General features: G+C 42.6%; 1 protein-coding gene across 7 annotated transcripts in view; it reads left to right on the top strand.

The window, feature by feature from the left end:
- RPTOR (regulatory associated protein of MTOR complex 1) overlaps positions 1-17,829 on the top strand; it is a 301,256-nt gene that overhangs the window by 168,851 nt on the left and 114,576 nt on the right. For all 7 annotated transcript variants that reach the window (XR_010983689.2, XM_068110470.2, XM_068110468.2 and 4 more), the window contains exons 11-15: positions 3,358-3,459; positions 7,498-7,581; positions 10,796-10,906; positions 12,398-12,472; positions 12,595-12,660. Coding sequence is in view for 6 of the 7 variants with exons in the window: in XM_068110470.2 (XP_067966571.1) it covers positions 3,358-3,459; positions 7,498-7,581; positions 10,796-10,906; positions 12,398-12,472; positions 12,595-12,660 (438 nt within the window). In the remaining variant the exon portion in view is untranslated. The remainder of the gene's footprint in view (positions 1-3,357; positions 3,460-7,497; positions 7,582-10,795; positions 10,907-12,397; positions 12,473-12,594; positions 12,661-17,829) is intronic.

The raw sequence follows: 17,829 nt of genomic DNA, 5'->3' as shown, positions 1-17,829 counted from the left end.
CCCAGTATCCCTCAAAATAACGACGGACTTGACTTCCCCGTCCCAAGACACTTGGCCCTTGGACAGAAAAGGTTTATAACGGTCCTGTCCAGGGCTCGTAAAGTCAGCAGTATCCTCAGCTTTAACTAAAAGGGCACAGTCATGGTGATTGCCCACTTTGGTTTGAACAAATGCAATAGGTCTAGCGGAGCCTCCCTGCTTCTCCTCCCTTTGCAATTTCCAACAATTGGACTTTAGATGTCCCCGCTGTTTGCAGTAATAACACGTTGGGGCCGTTCCCTGGCGAGATGCCTGACTCGACCACTCCAACTGTCTACTCAGAGACGGCTGCACCAATGGAACCCTATGGTCGGTCCACTCCCCCTCTGACTGGACCTCACTAACCCCCTTCTTGTTATCCCAGGTAGTACCGTAATGAGGAAAACCAAGGCCTCTCTTATGGGTAAGTTCATAATCATCTGCACCAACACCAGCTTTTTTCAACTCACCAACCTTATGATCCGTAAGGTGTCTCCTAATGTCCAAGGGGATACAACAACAACAACAACAACATGCATTTTAAGGCCATTTTCCCTGCTAGAGCGGGGGTTAGCCTTGTGGTCCCCATGACAATCTTCTCCATTTTGCCCTATTTTCTGCATCTCTCCTTGTTAACCCCCTTGCCCACATTTCTTCTTCCACCATCTTTAGCTAAGTCTTTCTCGGTCTTCCCCGTCTTCTACTTCCTTCTACATTAATTTCCATCACTCTTCTCAACCAGTCACTTTCATCCTTCCTCAACACATGACCAAACCATCTCAACCTGTTCCTCTTCACAGCATCAATCACAGGCAATATTCCCATCATCTTTCGCAATTCATCATTTGTCTTCCTCTCTCTCAACGATACTCCGCACATCCATCGAACCATTCGCATTTCCACCCTTTCCAGCCTTTGTTGCTGCTCTACGTTCATTACCCATGTCTCGCTCCCATAAATCATAACACTTCTCACACATGCAGCATACACCTTTCCCTTCAGCTTCAGCGACACTCTCCTCCTCATCAGCACGCCACTCAGTTCCCGAAACTTCTTCCATGCACATCTCACTCGAGCAACCGTTGCCGAGTCCGATCCACCTTCTCCATTCAGCATGTCTCCGAGGTAGCAAAATGTTTTCACACCTTCCAGCTTCACGCCGTCTCCAAGATCCAACTCAACATTTCCTCCATCTGCAGCTCCCTCTGTGCACACCTTACATTTGAATGTAGCTGCCACACTGGTAAATGACCCTCTCAGACCACTACATTTTTGATGAATCCACTAAGATACAAGTACATACAACAAGTACATACAAGTACATAAGATACATACAACTAAGATACAACCCACTAAGATGGACTAAGATGGTCCAAGGGGATACTGTTCCTAAACTCTAAACTCTTCCACCTCCCTTAAATTACCATAGTTCCTATCCACTTGTAGAGAACGATACCACCGATCAAAACTCATTTTCTTCCTCTTCGCAAATTCCACAAATGTCTGCCCAGCCTGTCTTTTCAGGGTTCGGAACTTCTGCCGGTACACTTCCGGAACTTGCTCATAGGCTGACAACACAGCCTTTTTAACAGCCTCATAATTCTCTGACTGATCCTCCGACAGAGCTGAATAAACTTTCTGGGCTCTCCCTATGGAACCCACTTTGTAGTAGCAGGGTCCAGTATTGTTCGGGCCACTGAAGACGTTTTGCTATCTTTTCAAAAGACAGAAAAAACGTTTCCACCTCCTCCTCGTTTAACTTGGGAACAAGCCTAATGTTCCGAGCCACATCAAAGGAACAGGGGAGATCATTTTGACCCCCACCTGAATCGATGGAAACCGGTGGGGTCTGTCCCACCTGCATTTCTAATTTTCTTAACTCAAACTCTCGTTGTCGTTCTTCTTTTCCTCTTTCAAACTCTTTGCTTTTCTTCCTTTTCTCTTTCAAACTCTTTGCTTTTCTTCCTTTTGTCTTTCAAACTTTCTTTGCCGTTCCTTGTCTTCTAACTTTAGTCTGAGCTGTCTTTCTTCTAATTCTATCCGGGCCAATTCCAAGGCTTCACTCCTCAATCTTACCCATGGTTCTAAACCCATGTGACTGACAATAGCCGAAACAATCTCCGCCTTTTTCACACGAGATGTCCCACTAACCCCAAGATGATCAGCTACAGCTCGTAACTCTACCTTACGTAACAGTTCTACATCTTGCACTGATAGCCCCTTCTTCTCCAAAAATTCCTTCACTTCAAAATCCATCTCCTCAGCCATGGTGTACGACGGTAGTAAATATGGAAGTATCAGCACCATAAACAAAAGTCAAATTATTTGCCAATGAGACTTATTATGAAAAAACAAAAATCCAACACAGGTATCATGTAATCCAGTATCCCGGACAAGCCCCAAATTTGTTATGGCCTGAAGCACACCAAATCAAGCCTTCAATCACACTGTCTTTATTTATAGATTATCACAAGAAAAATCTCTTCCTACACATAAAACAAAGAAGGGAGAAGAGAGGGAAAAACCCGAATGGGCCAGTCAAGAGTAGGCCGGTCCAAGAGTAGGCCGGTCCAAGAGTAGGCCGGTCCAAGAGTAGGCCGGTCCAAGAGTAGGCCGGTCCAAGAGTAGGCCGGTCCAAGAGTAGGCCGGTCCAAGAGTAGGCCGGTCCAAGAGTAGGCAGGTCCAAGAGTAGGCAGGTCCAAGAGTAGGCAGGTCCAAGAGTAGGCACAACAGTAGGCCCCGGGGCAGGCCTCGTAGTAGGCCCCAAGGCAGGCCCAACAGTAGGCCCCAGGGCAGGCCAAGCACGAGAGGGTAGGAGTAGGCAAGTCCACGAGTAGGCGCCAAGGCGGGCCTAGTGGTAGGCCCCAGTGCAGGCCCAGCACGAGAGGGTAGGAGTAGGCAAGTCCATGAGTAGGCCCCAAGGCAGGCCTAGTGGTAGGCCCCAGTGCAGGCCCAGCATGAGAGGGTAGGAGTAGGCAACAAGAGTTCGATCAACATCACCCTTCCGGTAGAGAGATTGCAGCTGGACACTCTACAACCCGCGAAAAGCACTCTGCCATAAGCCCTCTCCCAAAATGGCCACTCACTCCTCTGAATCACCTTCCTGGCCACTCCCCTGCCCCACAGCCAATCATAGGCTTTATACCCATGGACCAAACCACTTGGTCTAACTCACAGGGGGGGTGTGGGGGAAGGAAGAAGAAAAAGGTCCCAAACCGTAATATAATGAATATTTTGCTGCTGTTACTGTTTTTTGTGATATGCATGTATTATAATTTTAAAATATTGTTTTTGTTAATTCTCAAAATAATTCTGTTTCTGTTTCTGTTCACTTCACAGAACAGCCCTTTTTTTGCCGAGCAGCTGACGGCTTTCCAGGTGTGGGTTAACCTCGGTGTGGAGAACAGAAGTCCTCCAGAACAACTTCCTATTGTTCTGCAGGTGGGTCTAGAGGGCACAGCAAATTCTTTACATCACACAAATCAATGATTGCTTGACCTACTTATTTTATAAACTAACCTTTACACATGCTTCTAAAACCTTTGTCGTTAATTGTTAAATGGTATGGGTAATTGCAGATGTTAAAGAACTACTGACCTCTTGGGTGCAATTAATTTATTGATAGTATTTGTGTGAACGATATTTGAGGGAATGTATTCATCTATCTTCTATCTATCTTATATATATATATATATAAAAGAAAGTTTTTGTTTGTTTGTTTGTTTGTTTGTTTGTCTGTCTGCACGTGCTAATCTCCTGAACGGTGAAAGATAGGAGGAAACCTCTGAAGCAAAAAATGTCGGGACGAGCCCCGGGAAGGTTATAGGCTAGGTGGCGAGGCCGGTCGAGGCCCACCTCGGCCGGGCTGGGCCCATTTTGCAATAATTCTTCTTCTTCTTTCAAAATTCTCTTGAAGTTCAACTTATGCACTTAATAGGAATATCTGACCGATTGCAACACATGCTTTGAAAATTCTCTCTCACGGGGCCCGACAGAAGAAATAACAAGGAATCGTTGAGCACTAACTGAGACTGGGCTTGTGTCAGACATATGTACAGAAGATTAAATTCATTCAAAAAGAACCCAGGCCAACGCGGGTGCATTCAGCTAGTATGTTCATATATATTGTGATGGACGTTGTCTTGGATAATTCTGAAAGGGCCGACACGTCTATAAAAAGACAAGCGACACTGTCTACAATTGGTCCTCAAGGTTGAGGTTTCCCTCTCTGTCCTTTTCCCTCCCCTCACTGCTATTATCACACTATGATCAGCCAATGCTGTTCGGGTATGGTTTTTATGGTGCACGTGTTTAAAATTGTCGTTATTACCGTATGCTCACATGAAGCGAAATGCAAGGTGAAGCAATTGGTTCACTTATGTCTGTCCGTCTGTCTATAAACATCAGTTTATGATTGAGGAACAACTTAATTTCAATTGAATGTTATATTTTGAACACAAATTGGAACATGAATCAGAAAAAGAACTTGTAGTTTAGTAGTACTTTGGCTCTGAATTCATCATGATCACACATGTGCAGAGAGAGAGGAGTGAGATAATTTTATTTCGTCTTATCTGCCTATCTGGCAGTCCAACAAAATTGAAAATCATTCCAAGCAGGAAATTTACTGTTTTTAAGGACATAATAAAGGACACAAAGAACAGGCATGAACAACTAATTTAACATGTAAATTCTTCTTCTCTTCCTCTTTCGTTTATAAAGGGTGAAGTCCAATGGCAACAAGTTTCTGCCTTGCCTTGACCACAATACTCCTCCACTCCCCTCTGTCCTCAGCCAACTCTTTCCACTCTCAAACCATCCCCAACTTACTGATATCCCTCCTCACACAATCCTCCCATCTCAAGCGTGGTCTACCTCTTTTCCTCCTACCTTGCTCCCTCAACCTATCTGCTCTCTTTGCCATTCTCTCTTCCGCTATCCACACCTAGTGCCCAGCTCGTCTCAGCCGGCATTTCACCAATCTCCCCTTTAGCTCATCTGCACCCCAATCTTTTCCCTCAGTTCATCCATCCTCCTTCTGTCCACCCTCTTCACTCCCGCAGTCCTCCTGACCCAGTTGTTCTTGCAAACCTGCAGCCTCTGTTGTTGTCTCTCCGTCAGTGCCACCGTCACCAGACCATAAAGATAGGCCGGTGTTACACAAGGGATCAGAACCTTTTCTTTCAATTTCCATGACATCTTTCTCTCTGCCATTATTCCATCCTCTCTCCTCAACGCATTTGCACCCACCTGAACCGTCCTCCACACCACTGCCGGCGACTTACCATCCCCGGTCACTGTTCCCCCAGATACTCAAACCTATTTCCCTGTCTGATCTCCTTCCCCTCTTACCTAATATTCATTTCTTTTCTCTGCTCTCTGCTTCCCTATCTTATATTTATTACTTGCAAAAATCGAAGATTTTTACAGTATATTGGTTGGTCTTGTGCATTATTCTGTCTGTCTGTCTGTCTGTCTGTCTATGTCAGTTGCCTACAGGTCACAATTTTCAACCGATCTTCACGAAACTTCACCAAATGGGGAGAGTTGGTCACAAGCAATAAGCGTATTGTTTTGGGGGTCAAAAAGTCAATAGGTCAACATAGGCCAAAGGTCACCAATTATGTCAAATTTCTAAAAGCCTCAATTTTCATCCGATTGACTTGGAATTTGAAGAGGATTTGCATATCTGCTCACTGAATTCAACCACCAATTCTATTTTAGGTAAACTTAGGCCAAAAGGTCAACATAGGCCTAATTTATAAAATTGACAATTTTCATCCGGTTAACTTAATTTGAAGAAGATTTGCATATCTGGTCACATAATTCAACCACCAATTTATTTGTGAAGTCAAAAGGATGCTCTACCGAGTGCCATTCTACTTTGTTCTCTTTTATCAAGTGTCGCTCTACGAGTAATTTTTAGTTTGTTACTTGCAAAATCAAAGATTTTTCAAGTATATTGGTCGGTTGCGTTTGTTATTCTGTCTGTTTGTTTGTCACCGGCCTACAGGTCACATTTCTAAACCGATTGTAATGAAACTTCACCAAGTTGTAGAGGTCGTAACAATTGAGAAGCCTATTGATTTTGAGGTCAAAGGTCATCTGGAGGTCAAATTTCTAAAATCGCCATTTTAAATCCGATTGACTTGAAAATTGAACAGCATTTGTATATTGAGTCACTTGTGTATTTTGGGTATTTGGGGTTTTTAAGGGTATTTGGGGTCTTCGGGGTATTTTGGGTCTTTTGGGCTTTCAGGGTATTTTTGGTTTATGTGGTCTTCAGGGTCTTTTGGCCTTTCAGAGTATTTGGGTCTTCAGGGTCTTCGGGATCTTTAAGGGTATTTTGGGTCTTCAGGGTTTTTTGGGTCTTTGAGGTATTTTGGGTTATTTTGGGTCCTCTGGGTCTTTTGGGTCTTTAGGAATGGATATTGCAAACAAAGCACTGCGACTGGACATAGTGCTCAAACACAAAAGGGAAAAGTCAGCATTGTTTATTTTGGTTTCAGTTCCCAATTTCTTTCGACTAAATGCTTCAGAAACCAGGAAAATGATCAAATATCAGGAGCTGAAAAATGAGGTCAAGAGGACTTGGAAATTGAAGAAAGCTGAAATTGTTCCGGTGATAGTCAGAGCAACAGGGATGATCAAGAAAACCCTTACTGAGCACTTAAAAAGCATTCTGGGGAATATCACTACAAATGAACTTGAAGTGGAGGCTCTTCAGTGAGAATTTTGAAAAGCGCCCTTGAAACGAAGCTATGAGAAGGAAGTTTCACAATCTAGTTCATGAATAGTGATCCTTTACCGAAAAAGGAAGTGAAGATTTTGAGTTCTGGGAGAACTATCCTCCGACATCTGAAAGCCCTCATATGGAGATAACAACCAATGTGAGAAGCCATACGTACATAACCATATACTTTTTCTCCATTACTATACGATACTTGAACACTGCATAACACAAATCGCCTTTATAGCACTTTCAAAACCCTTCTGTTTCACAGTCCTTGGAATAAAATATTCCAGCGTTTTACATCATCAAGGCCAATCAAATTTGCCACTCATAGACCCTGCCTATGTCTGCTTCTCAAGACAATACCAGAGCAAGGTGCTCAATTAACTTTATAGTTTTGATTTCTTTTATCTCGATCAACATAGGCACTTCTGATTGCTACCCCTGATGTCTGTCTTTTCAGAAATGTGGATTGGTTGTTTTATGCTTGTGCTACTGTAGACCACGTTGGCTGATTTGTGCTTCGACTTTATTGCCTGTGTGAGGAATAAAGTAAATGAGACCCGAAAGCCTGGTTAGTGATGGTCGTCTCCCTCATGTACTGTTATTTGCTATGTCATTGTTATCACAAATTACTGAAGTTATTGCCTTTAATTCCCAATTTTCTCTCTTGCATGCTGAACATGCTGCTGGCCTATTTGTAGTTGAAGCTTATTGTTGGTACATGATCATTCGGTCTTCTCCAGGTCTTACTGAGCCAAGTGCATCGGTTACGAGCCCTCGACCTACTAGGCAGATTCCTGGATCTGGGACCCTGGGCTGTGAGCTTGGTAAGAATGTAGTTCACATAGTTATGTGGAAGTGAATTTTTAATTAGAGTAATTTTTTTTGCCCATTATAAGTACGGTAAATTGTATCCAATATACAGACTTGGCATTTAATATGGAATATTTTTTTTTTCTTGACTTGGGTTTACTTTCTGAACTCAGTGTATCAATCTGGTGAGTTTATTTTACCCTTCAGTGATGTCTTTGTTGAAAGAACCATGTCACTGATTGTCTTTCGCAGCAAGAAGTCAATAACAGAATTATATCACAGGTGGCGTGACAAAATGTAAGGACAGGTACATTTGACAATTGGCTTCACAATCGGGTATATAAGGGTTGTTGCGTTCTGTATTAGTGGAAAACAACTGCTGCACGTCTACAAAAGTCATTGCCGTTTCCTCTGGAGATGGTCCGTCAACTTGACAATGCTGTTTGTCATGGAGTGGTGGCTTTACGAAATTCTGGCATGAAACAGCGTGCTATTGCTCGGCAGTATGGCATCACTCAAGGTGAGGTGTCAAAGATCCTGAAACGAAATGCTCAGAGGGGTGTCCCGACTCCAATACCGAGGCCAGGACGTCCACGCAGAACCACAAGGAGAGATGATCGCCAGCTGCACCGGTTAGTCTGCAATGGCCGTACCAAGTCAGCTAATCGGCCTAGGGCTGAGTGGCAGCAACTGACAAATGTGCCTGTATCCAGAAGGCTAGTCAACCAACGACTGGTTCAAGCAGGCTATCGTGCCAGGCGTCCCCTGAGAAAGCGACGCCTGACAAGACAACACAGCCAGCGCCGATTGCAGTGGGCCAGAGAGCACTGTCAATGGCAGCCAGGACACTGGAATCACGTGACCTTCAGTGACGTGTCTAGATTTCTGGTCTATCGTCAAGATGGCCGCGTCCGAGTGCGCAGACAAGTGCATGAAGCCCAAAACGAAGATTTTATAGTGCCAAGAGTCCAAGCTGGAGGTGGTGGGGTGACCGTTTGGGCTGCTTTTCATTCAGGGGGCAAAACTGACCTGGTTGTTCTGAATGGAAACCTGAACCAGTTCAAGTACAGGGTCATTCTGGAAGAAACATTGCTTTCCATTTGCTCGTGCAGCCTTTCGAGGAAACTTTGTCTTCCAAGATGACAATGCACGGCCTCATCGTGCTCGCATGATCCAACACTTTCTTGCTGACCGTGGTGTAGAGCATATGGAGTGGCCTGCCATGTCCCCGGATATGAATCCGATAGAGAACTTGTGGGCAGAATTAATGCGTCAAATCGACAACTTGGACCAGCAGCCGACCTCTGTGCATGAATTGCAGCAGACTATTGTCACTGCATGGCAAGCGATTCCTGTCCAAACCTTGGCAAATCTTGTGAACAGCATGCCTCAACGTGTACGTGCTCTCCTGAATGCTCGTGGGGGTTACACGAAGTACTGAACTGTAATTTTACTGTCTGTGATCCCAGTCATAATTTAGCTTTTGTTTTTGTTGAAATTTTTTTTGGCTAATGTGCAAAATAAAGACATACTTCTGGAAAACGTACAGAAGTTTAACACAGTACTGTCCGTGAATTGAGTTCGATATCAGTTTACATCACTTTCAAGGATCAATTTATTTGCTGCGAAATGTCAAATGTGCTTTTTGTTTCTTTTAGAGGTCACATTAACAAACTCTAGAATAATTTCAACATAATTCCAATGAACTTTTGGTTCTAAGTCATCTTGAAAAGTAAGTTCACCGCCACAAAAAAAAAATTCCATATTAAATACCAAGTCTGTAGATAAATAAAATAAATAAAGCTGGCAAGTATAAAGAAAATTCTATACTAGAGCCTTACCATGCTGTTAATCTGGTATATTAAAATATGTATCGCCTGAAGTACTTGTAAAAAATAAAATGCGTTTAATTTGAAAAGATTAACTATTAAATAGTAGGAAATAACTTATATCATATATATATATATATATATATATATACTCTTTGGATCGATATAAAATGCCACGTATAGAGCGAACTTGGAAAAACCTACACTCCAAACAAAAACCTACACTTAAAACCTACACTCTCTCACATCTGACCTTGATAATGCACCCTGGCTCTTCATTGACACATACCATACTCCCAAGAACTTTGATCTTCGATATGCTTGTAGTTAACGACTGAGAACCTCTTGTTATTGTCCACATGGCTTGCTATTGGCTGAAGTCCTCCGAAAACGAGACTTGATGGTGCCAGTCGCTGATTCATCCCATTCTCTTCGCAAAATTGTGGTAGAACTAAATTTTATCAACATTAGGTCAACATAAATTACAGTGAAAATAATTAATTATCTGGGTTCTGTGAGCTCAAATCATTTTAGATTAATCAACAGGATTAAATAATTAAATTGTGATAAATGTGGGAAAATACTTAAAATTGTTTTGATCAAACAGTCCCCCCACCTCCATCGCCAATAATGTATATAAATGCATGTATTGAAGTATTAGAGGAGAGATTGTCCGAATGTTATGTTGAATGTGTTGTGTACCGGGAATCTCTCCCATCCATGGATGTGATGATTAAAATGATTTGAGCTCACAGAACCCGGAGAATTAATTATTTCCACTGTAATTTATGTTTACCTCATGTTGATAAAATGAAATTCTGCCACAGTTAGTTGCAGCGACATGATGAAATTATTCAAAAATAATGATTATTTGTGAAGCAGTATGTTTGGCGTTTCATGATACTTTCCCCTGTTTAAAAGGCAATGATGCAGAGGGTTTCTCTAGCAATTGCGCAATTGGGAATAGCAGGATAGCTCAGACGTTGCATACTCACCATTGAGCTGTGTCATCTTGGTTCAATTCCCTATCTAGCCCAAAACTCTCAACCTGGTGCTTTGTTGGCAAAGCTTTCCAATAATATCGATGTATGCTGTTTTAAGGGGGAATTAAGCTGCTGTCCTCTTTGCTGGCATTTTCTTGTGAAAGGGTCACTAAAGATCCTGCAGTGCCTTTTGAAATAGTATACCATTTTATGCTGTATCATAGCTTTAGATATTTTCCTCGATCGATGGGGGGCAGTGCCTCCAAAGTATAAATGCACCCCAAAGCTTTTACAATCTTTCAGACGAAATTCACAATCGAATCCTGGTCAAATATGCCCATAAGCAGATAGAATGTGCATGATTGGCATTTGTTGGTCAATTAAGTTAACTGCATTTTGTCTCCTTGCTTTTGTAGGCCCTCTCTGTGGGTATCTTCCCGTACGTTCTGAAGCTGTTGCAGAGCTCCGCAAGGGAACTCCGTCCACTCCTTGTTTTTATCTGGGCCAAGATTTTGGCAGTGGACAGTGTGAGTACATTGCCTCCAGGTTTGCATTTCCCAATCAGCACAACACCCAAAAATTATTTATAATCACATTAGAACAACAAAACTAGAGGTTCCAGGGAACCTGAACTCAACTGGTCCATATCAATATGGTTAGAATATGCATAATAGAACCACAAACTATTTAGTTTATATGTGCGTTTATATGTTTATATGTGCGTTTATATGTGTGTTTTCAAATATCTTTAAGTGGCAAAAGGCACAAGTTTCATCAAATTTGATCAGTATTTGTGACTTGTAGAGCTTGGACGTTGTCCAAACTGATGTTTATGGGTCAAGTCATGTCATAGGTCATGACGAGGTCATTTTTCGGACATCGTCAAAACCCGTAATATATGTGTTGAGGTTTGTTACATACTGTCTACACACCAGGTTTCAGCCTTCTAGCTACATTAGGAAGTACCAGATTGACAAAAATTGATTTTTCAATATGGCCGCCCTGCCGCGCCCATTTTTGGGCGTGCAATGCCCAAATGCAATCCCAAACTAGTTTCTGTCTTAAAGATGCTGCATATCAAGTTTCATCAAATTTAATCAATATTTGTGACTTTTAGAGTGTAGACGTCGAATTGTTTACAGACGACAGACAGACAGACAGACAGACAGACGGACGACGGACACTGGGTGTCGACAAAAACTCAGCTGGACATAGTCCAGTTGAGTTAACAAACTACACTTGTGCCTGTTTTTTCATCTTTCATTAAAGCAGACTTGCTGTTGTGCATTTTGTATCTGCAAATGTTTTATGTAAGGATTGTTTTGTTAATTCTGCCACCGAAGCGGGATGGAGGTTATGTATCCACACCTGCCTGTATGTCTGTCAGCAGGATATATCAAAAAGTTATGGAAGGATTGGGACGAAACTTGGTGGACAAGTTCGGTGTGTGATAAGGACGAATCCATTAAATTTTGGTGAAGAACCGAATCCGGATACGATATTTTTCGAGTATATTGGTTGATCTTTTGTGTTATTCTGTCTGTCTGTCTGTCTGTCAATCGCCTACAGGTCACAATTTTAAACCGATCTTCATGAAACTTCACCAGATGGTAGAGTTGGTCATAAGGAAGGAGCCCATCAATTTTGAGGTCAAAGGTCATCTTAAGGTTGAATTTCTAAAATTGTCATTTTTCATCCGATTGACTTGAAAATTTAACTGAATTTGCATATTGAGTCACTAAATTGGGAAACAAACTAGTTTGAGGTCAAAAGGACAAAGGTCAACTCAAGGTCAAGCTTCTAACACTATAAATTTTCATCTGAAAAGTCATCAATTTTAATCCGATTGACCTGAGCTTTGATTAAGACTGTCAATTTCAATCTTAATGAAATGGACAATTTGATGTATCCATGGCAACTTATTTTATTTTGGGGAGGGGTGGATTTTGCTAGTGTTGTGCTCTGCATGATGTCTTTCTTGTAATTTTGTTAATTTATTTTCATCTTGTCTCCTGCAGTCGTGCCAGGCAGATCTCGTAAAAGATGGTGGGCACAAGTATTTCTTATCTGTCCTCAGTGACCCTTTCATGTCTGTGAGTTTTATCTCCATGTGTTAGAGATTTCAATTTATTACTTTTCCCCCCCCCCCGGAAATGATCATTTTTTCTATTATTAGCAAAAATTTTAATGGTTTGTCTTTTTTTTTTTCCCAAAGGCAGAACAACGAACAATGGCAGCTTTTGTCCTTGCTGTTATTGTAAATAACTATGCAGCTGGGCAGGTAAGAGACCTGTAATGCATAAATCTTCCACTTCTGTTCTTCAATCACGTTTTCTTTTCCTTTTTTTTGCTGATTAACAATTTACATCCATATCCTCAAACTTGTCGCAACATCTCAATTTTCTTCTTACATTCTACTTTTTTGCCTTGCTTACATTAGCCTTCTCATTTCCAGTTTGGATGTACACTGTTTTTGGCCCCTGCTAGTGATACAACACAGGGGGTTATCAAACTTTGATTGTCATTTCTTACAGTGATAATGTAATATTTATGAATGTTGAGGAGTTAAAGTAGGCGAGTCATTGCCGGCGCGCTGGCCAAATTCCTGCCCTGACCTCCTGTGTTAGAGTGGTGACCCATCGACGATTGCAACCCCAGCCAAGAAACTGCTTCAGCAGAACTGATGCCCTGTAGAGAGCATGATATATGAAGGGGTTCATGTCCTTGTGAATCGCATTGTTTTCACCATTTGTATTGAAAGATGTTTGTATGTTTTTTTATCATTGCCAACATATCTTGTCATTGCTGCGAATGCATTTCGTGGAAGCCACCATAAAACATCTCAATTTTCATGACAATATGATAAAATATTGGTTCATGACAATATAATGAACAATGGTATATACATTGGATATGGCGTGGTAATAAAAAAAGAACTTCCTCATTTCAAAAAATGAAGGTTATATCGCTTCACCTAAGGGTGTAGTTTTGATGAAAGCTGTTCTTTACACAATTTAAATATTTCGTTTATAAAGTGTTGCTTCACATAACAATCACAATACTAATGGACTCGGTTATTTGCAGCAGCCCTCCATGGCACATAAATTCTCCACTCTGTCGATGTGTGTTACCTAGATGTTCTGGCACCAAAATTTCCGTTATTGTCTACACTGTCAAGACCCGCTTCAAACATGTCACCGCATTTGCATTTTTCCTTGAAGTAGCTGCAAGTTTTGTGATGAATTTCAGGAAATATGACTCCCTTCTTCCCCATTCTTACTCCTTCCTCCTCCCCCAATGAAAAACTGCACAACGATTTGCTGTCCATTAAATAAAGAGTTTTCCTGTTGCCTTTCGCCAAGGCAGCTTGTTTGAGTAGCATTTACTGCTGCCGAAGATTAAAAAGTCAGACCTACCCCACTCCTCCCCCCCTAAAACTAGCAGCCTGAAAAATTATTGAAGGTCACTGCTATTTATGATGGCATTGCATACGCCCTGTTTCCAATTAGAAGTCATTTGCGACTGAATGCAATTGCGAAAGTTATTTCCCATTGCCCCAAACATTGTGTTTTGTGAACATACGGAAATGCAAAACTACAGTATCTACAAACGAAAATATTACGAATTATTTAACCAAGAATGCTGGCCAGAAGCTGTCACATCAGCATAAAGGTAATTATATGTGCCATTGTTGAGGAAGGCATACGTCCTTGACAGCCTGCATTGGTGACTTTGAATCCAGGGTGATGATTCGTGTTCACGGCACTATACAATATACATGTTTGAGCTCTTACACAAATTGTTGGGTGTTCTGTGGAAAACCCCTTTCTTGGGCTGTTGCACCATCAGCTGTAAAATTGTTTATTGTACATTTTGACACGAGAGGGCTTTCTGCACGACAAGTGATGCCCATTTTGCAACACACAAGAGCTGAGCTGAACTGCACATTTGTCACACTCGTCTACTGTTATGTGCCAGGTTGGACTAAGCTCAAAGTTTTGTTTGTTATACCACTGGTGCTACTTGGCTCAACTATTGTGTGTTGTAAAAAAAAGGCATTGGCATCCTCTGTGTGCCGTCTTGGGAGACAATATAATGTCTCCCAAATTGACAGCTATTTACACTAAAACCAATGGTTTGCTCATATTTTTGATGAAGTAGAAAAAGGACTTTGTAAAAGCTTCGTTTTTGTTGCACAGAAAGTGCTAGATAATTTCAATGCCACCAATCCAAATAGACTGATTATATTGTCGTGCGACTGGTTAACACCAGAAGGTCAAGGATAGGCCTAAACGGTTTATTCGGAGGCAACAACCAATACGTATTTTCCTATGGTCACGCGGGAGGAAGAAGGAAAATGCAAGCTGCGTAAGCGTGTACCTTTGGATGGCGACGGCAGCTGCAGGGAAATTAATTCAACCGGGCACAGGTTTAAAAGGGGATGGAAAGTAATACAAGGGTTTATTAAAGTAAAAAGGTAAGGACAGGAAAAAGCACACGCCGGTAATAAAATGTCCTAAATCGGGACGTCCCCACACATATCAGAAACAAGACGAGGGAAGAATTAATAAAAGAACACGTTCGTCGTGTAATTGGGGAATGTGGGGTGCGAGCTTTTCTGTCTGCAGTCTTGTAGTCGTGTCCGCCGACGTCCCACGCGGCCCTCTCCGTCCGCCTCCGAGCACCACCAGGCCTCACTCCAAGCACAACAAGGCCTCGCTCCAAGCACCACGAGGCCTCGCTCCAAGCTCCAAAGCACCGAGCACCGCTCCAAGCACCACGAGGTCCCACAGCAGGAAAAGCACTGTGCGTCCAACGCAGGCCAGCGGCTCCAAGCGAGGTCGATCTTCACACACGATCGGCCTGTCACGTCCCAGTCAGCTCTCCCGAAGCAAACGTGCAAGAAGCAAGCGAACTCCACTCGGGCTGCGCAAGACGAAGAGGAGAAGAAAGAGCTGCAAGACTGAATGATGTCCAAACACCAAGAGAGCCAATGGCGTTCGGAGCGCTCTTAAATAACCTTGCCGGTGATGTCAGCCTTGGCGCGCTACCAACCAGCGACTTCCACCGAACCTTCCAGCTTCGCGCCTCTCGCACTCGTTGGCTCGAGGTTCGTGCCCAGCGCGCCGACCAATCACAGGACCGTAGCGTGGCGATAGCTCGTAGCATGTAGCGTGGTGATAGCGCGTAGCGTGGTGATAGCGCGTAGCATGTAGCGTGGTGATAGCGCGTAGCATGTAGCGTGGTGATAGCGCGTAGCGTGTAGCGTGGTGATAGCACGTAGCGTGTAGCGTGGTGATAGGGCGTGGCACTCGATGTGGTTTGGCCTGTCGGAGGTGTATTTGGCGGCGGCCATCATCGGCGGTGCCCCTGCCTGGTTTTTTTGCCTGTTCCTTCCGAAGTCACTGTCAGGGAAGGGAGTCATTTAATGTTGCACTAAGGAGATCCTAACTAAGTGTCTACAGGTGTGCATTGCCATATGGGACAAAGGTTTGGCTGACCAGGTGAGGACACACAAAGGCGCTACTCTTTAATCCCTACGCTACTTATCACTTGAACATCCTTGTATGCTCACAGGTATTCTCTTAGCCGACAAAACGCCGACACATGAAACTTATTACAGGTCAGATTCCTTACCGTGACAGACGAAGCACATTACCGACACAGATCTATCTGGCTCTACATATCACTACCCCACCCGACATAACAATATATATATATATATATATATATATATATATATATATATATATATATATATATGTATGTATATATATATATGTATATACAGTGAAACCTTGACTTACGAGTTTAATTCGTTCTGTGACCGAGCTCGTAACTCAATTTGCTCGTTTCTCAAATTAAATTTCCCCATTAAAATGCATTGAAATGCTATTAATCCGTTCCAGCCCCCAAAAAACCACACCAATTTCTTTTGTTACGTGTTTTTAAATAAGAAAAATGTACTTTATAAATAACAAATAATGTATAAACAAGCACGACCTCGTATATACTGTACATAATAAGCGGCGTTACGCGCGCTGCTTGTAAACAAGGAGGAAGCGGACAACGTGGTAATTTGTAAGAGTCTTTATTCAAGAGCTCACTGTAACACTGGGGCGCTCCGGGCTGCGCGCCCGGTGTATATCCTGAGGCCACGCCTACCCCTCGACGTGGCCGCCGCCCACTTGGTGCGCGGAATGATGTCACCACGCCAGTGAGCTTCCGTGTCCGCCACAATGTAAAGAAATAAACTGGTTTTATTAAGTGTATTTACCTCGAAGATCAGACGAAGATGCTGGCGGAGGTGGAGGAGATGACTTTTGCCTTTTTCGCCACATTTTCCTCGCTTTCACTTGCAGGGCGTTTCAATAAAAACCTGTCCAACGAGGTTTGTTTCTTCCTCCCTTTCAAAATGTTTCGATCGTACTGCTACGATCGTACTGCCTCGCCAAGTCGACAACACGCACACCTCGCTCATGTTTTTCGACGATTGCGTGTTTTATATCCAAGCACATCATCCTCTTCTTCTTCTCAGTACTGCCCTTGGCACTCAATTTCTTAGGACCCATGGTTAAAACTAAGAAATTTTCCAAAATAACCAACATGCGAAAACAAAGCAGCAGCGATATACGGCAGAGATGCTTGCACGGCAAGATAACCACGTGACCGGAACACTCGTTGGGCCACCTAGTGGCGGGTGGCGTAAGCTCGTAACTCAGATCTCGGCTCACATCTCAAAGCAAAAAACCACCCGAGCGACGGCTCGTATCTCGGAAAACTCGTAAGTTGGTGCACTCGTAAGTCAAGGTTTCACTGTATATATATATATATATATATATATATACATCACTAGTCTAGTAGGAAGACTAGGTCCCCCTGCACCCCCCGGAGATATACTTCTAATCAGTGTTTCTAGATTGGAAACAATGTGTAGAAAATGACTAGCTATGGCCCCAAGCTGAAAAAATGTCCCACATACCATTTTTATGCAAATTACTGCTGCCATTATCAAAAAAAGACTAGGTCCCCCTGCACCCCCCCGGAGATATACTTCTAACCAGTGTTTCTAGATTGGAAAAAATGTGTAGAAAATGACTAGCTATGGCCCCAAGCTGAAACAATGTCCCACATACCATTTTTATGCAAATTACTGCTGCCATTATCAAAAAAACGATTTTTGACATATCTCAGCCAATATTGCAGATAATTGAAAAATGAAGGTGTCTAGACCCATGTTTTGAAGGGCATAGATCATGATAGAACTATTCATAACATGATTACATGTGTCTATGGTATACTAGTATGCTAATTAGTGCTTTATTTACAAAATAATCACAGTTTTACGAAATAATAGACTCATATTAAGGTCCGTCTACACAGACGTTAACACAAAGTTTTATTTTTCTAAATACCCTGTGAAATTCACCGAATGCCCTGTGAAACCTGG

The sequence above is a fragment of the Myxine glutinosa genome, chromosome 3 (genome assembly GCF_964187855.1).
Source record: "Myxine glutinosa chromosome 3, kmMyxGlut1.1, whole genome shotgun sequence".
In the NCBI taxonomy this organism is placed as follows: Eukaryota; Metazoa; Chordata; class Myxini; order Myxiniformes; family Myxinidae; genus Myxine; species Myxine glutinosa.
The sequence above is the reverse complement of the archived record's forward strand: the minus strand, read 5'-3'. Positions and strand labels throughout refer to the sequence as shown.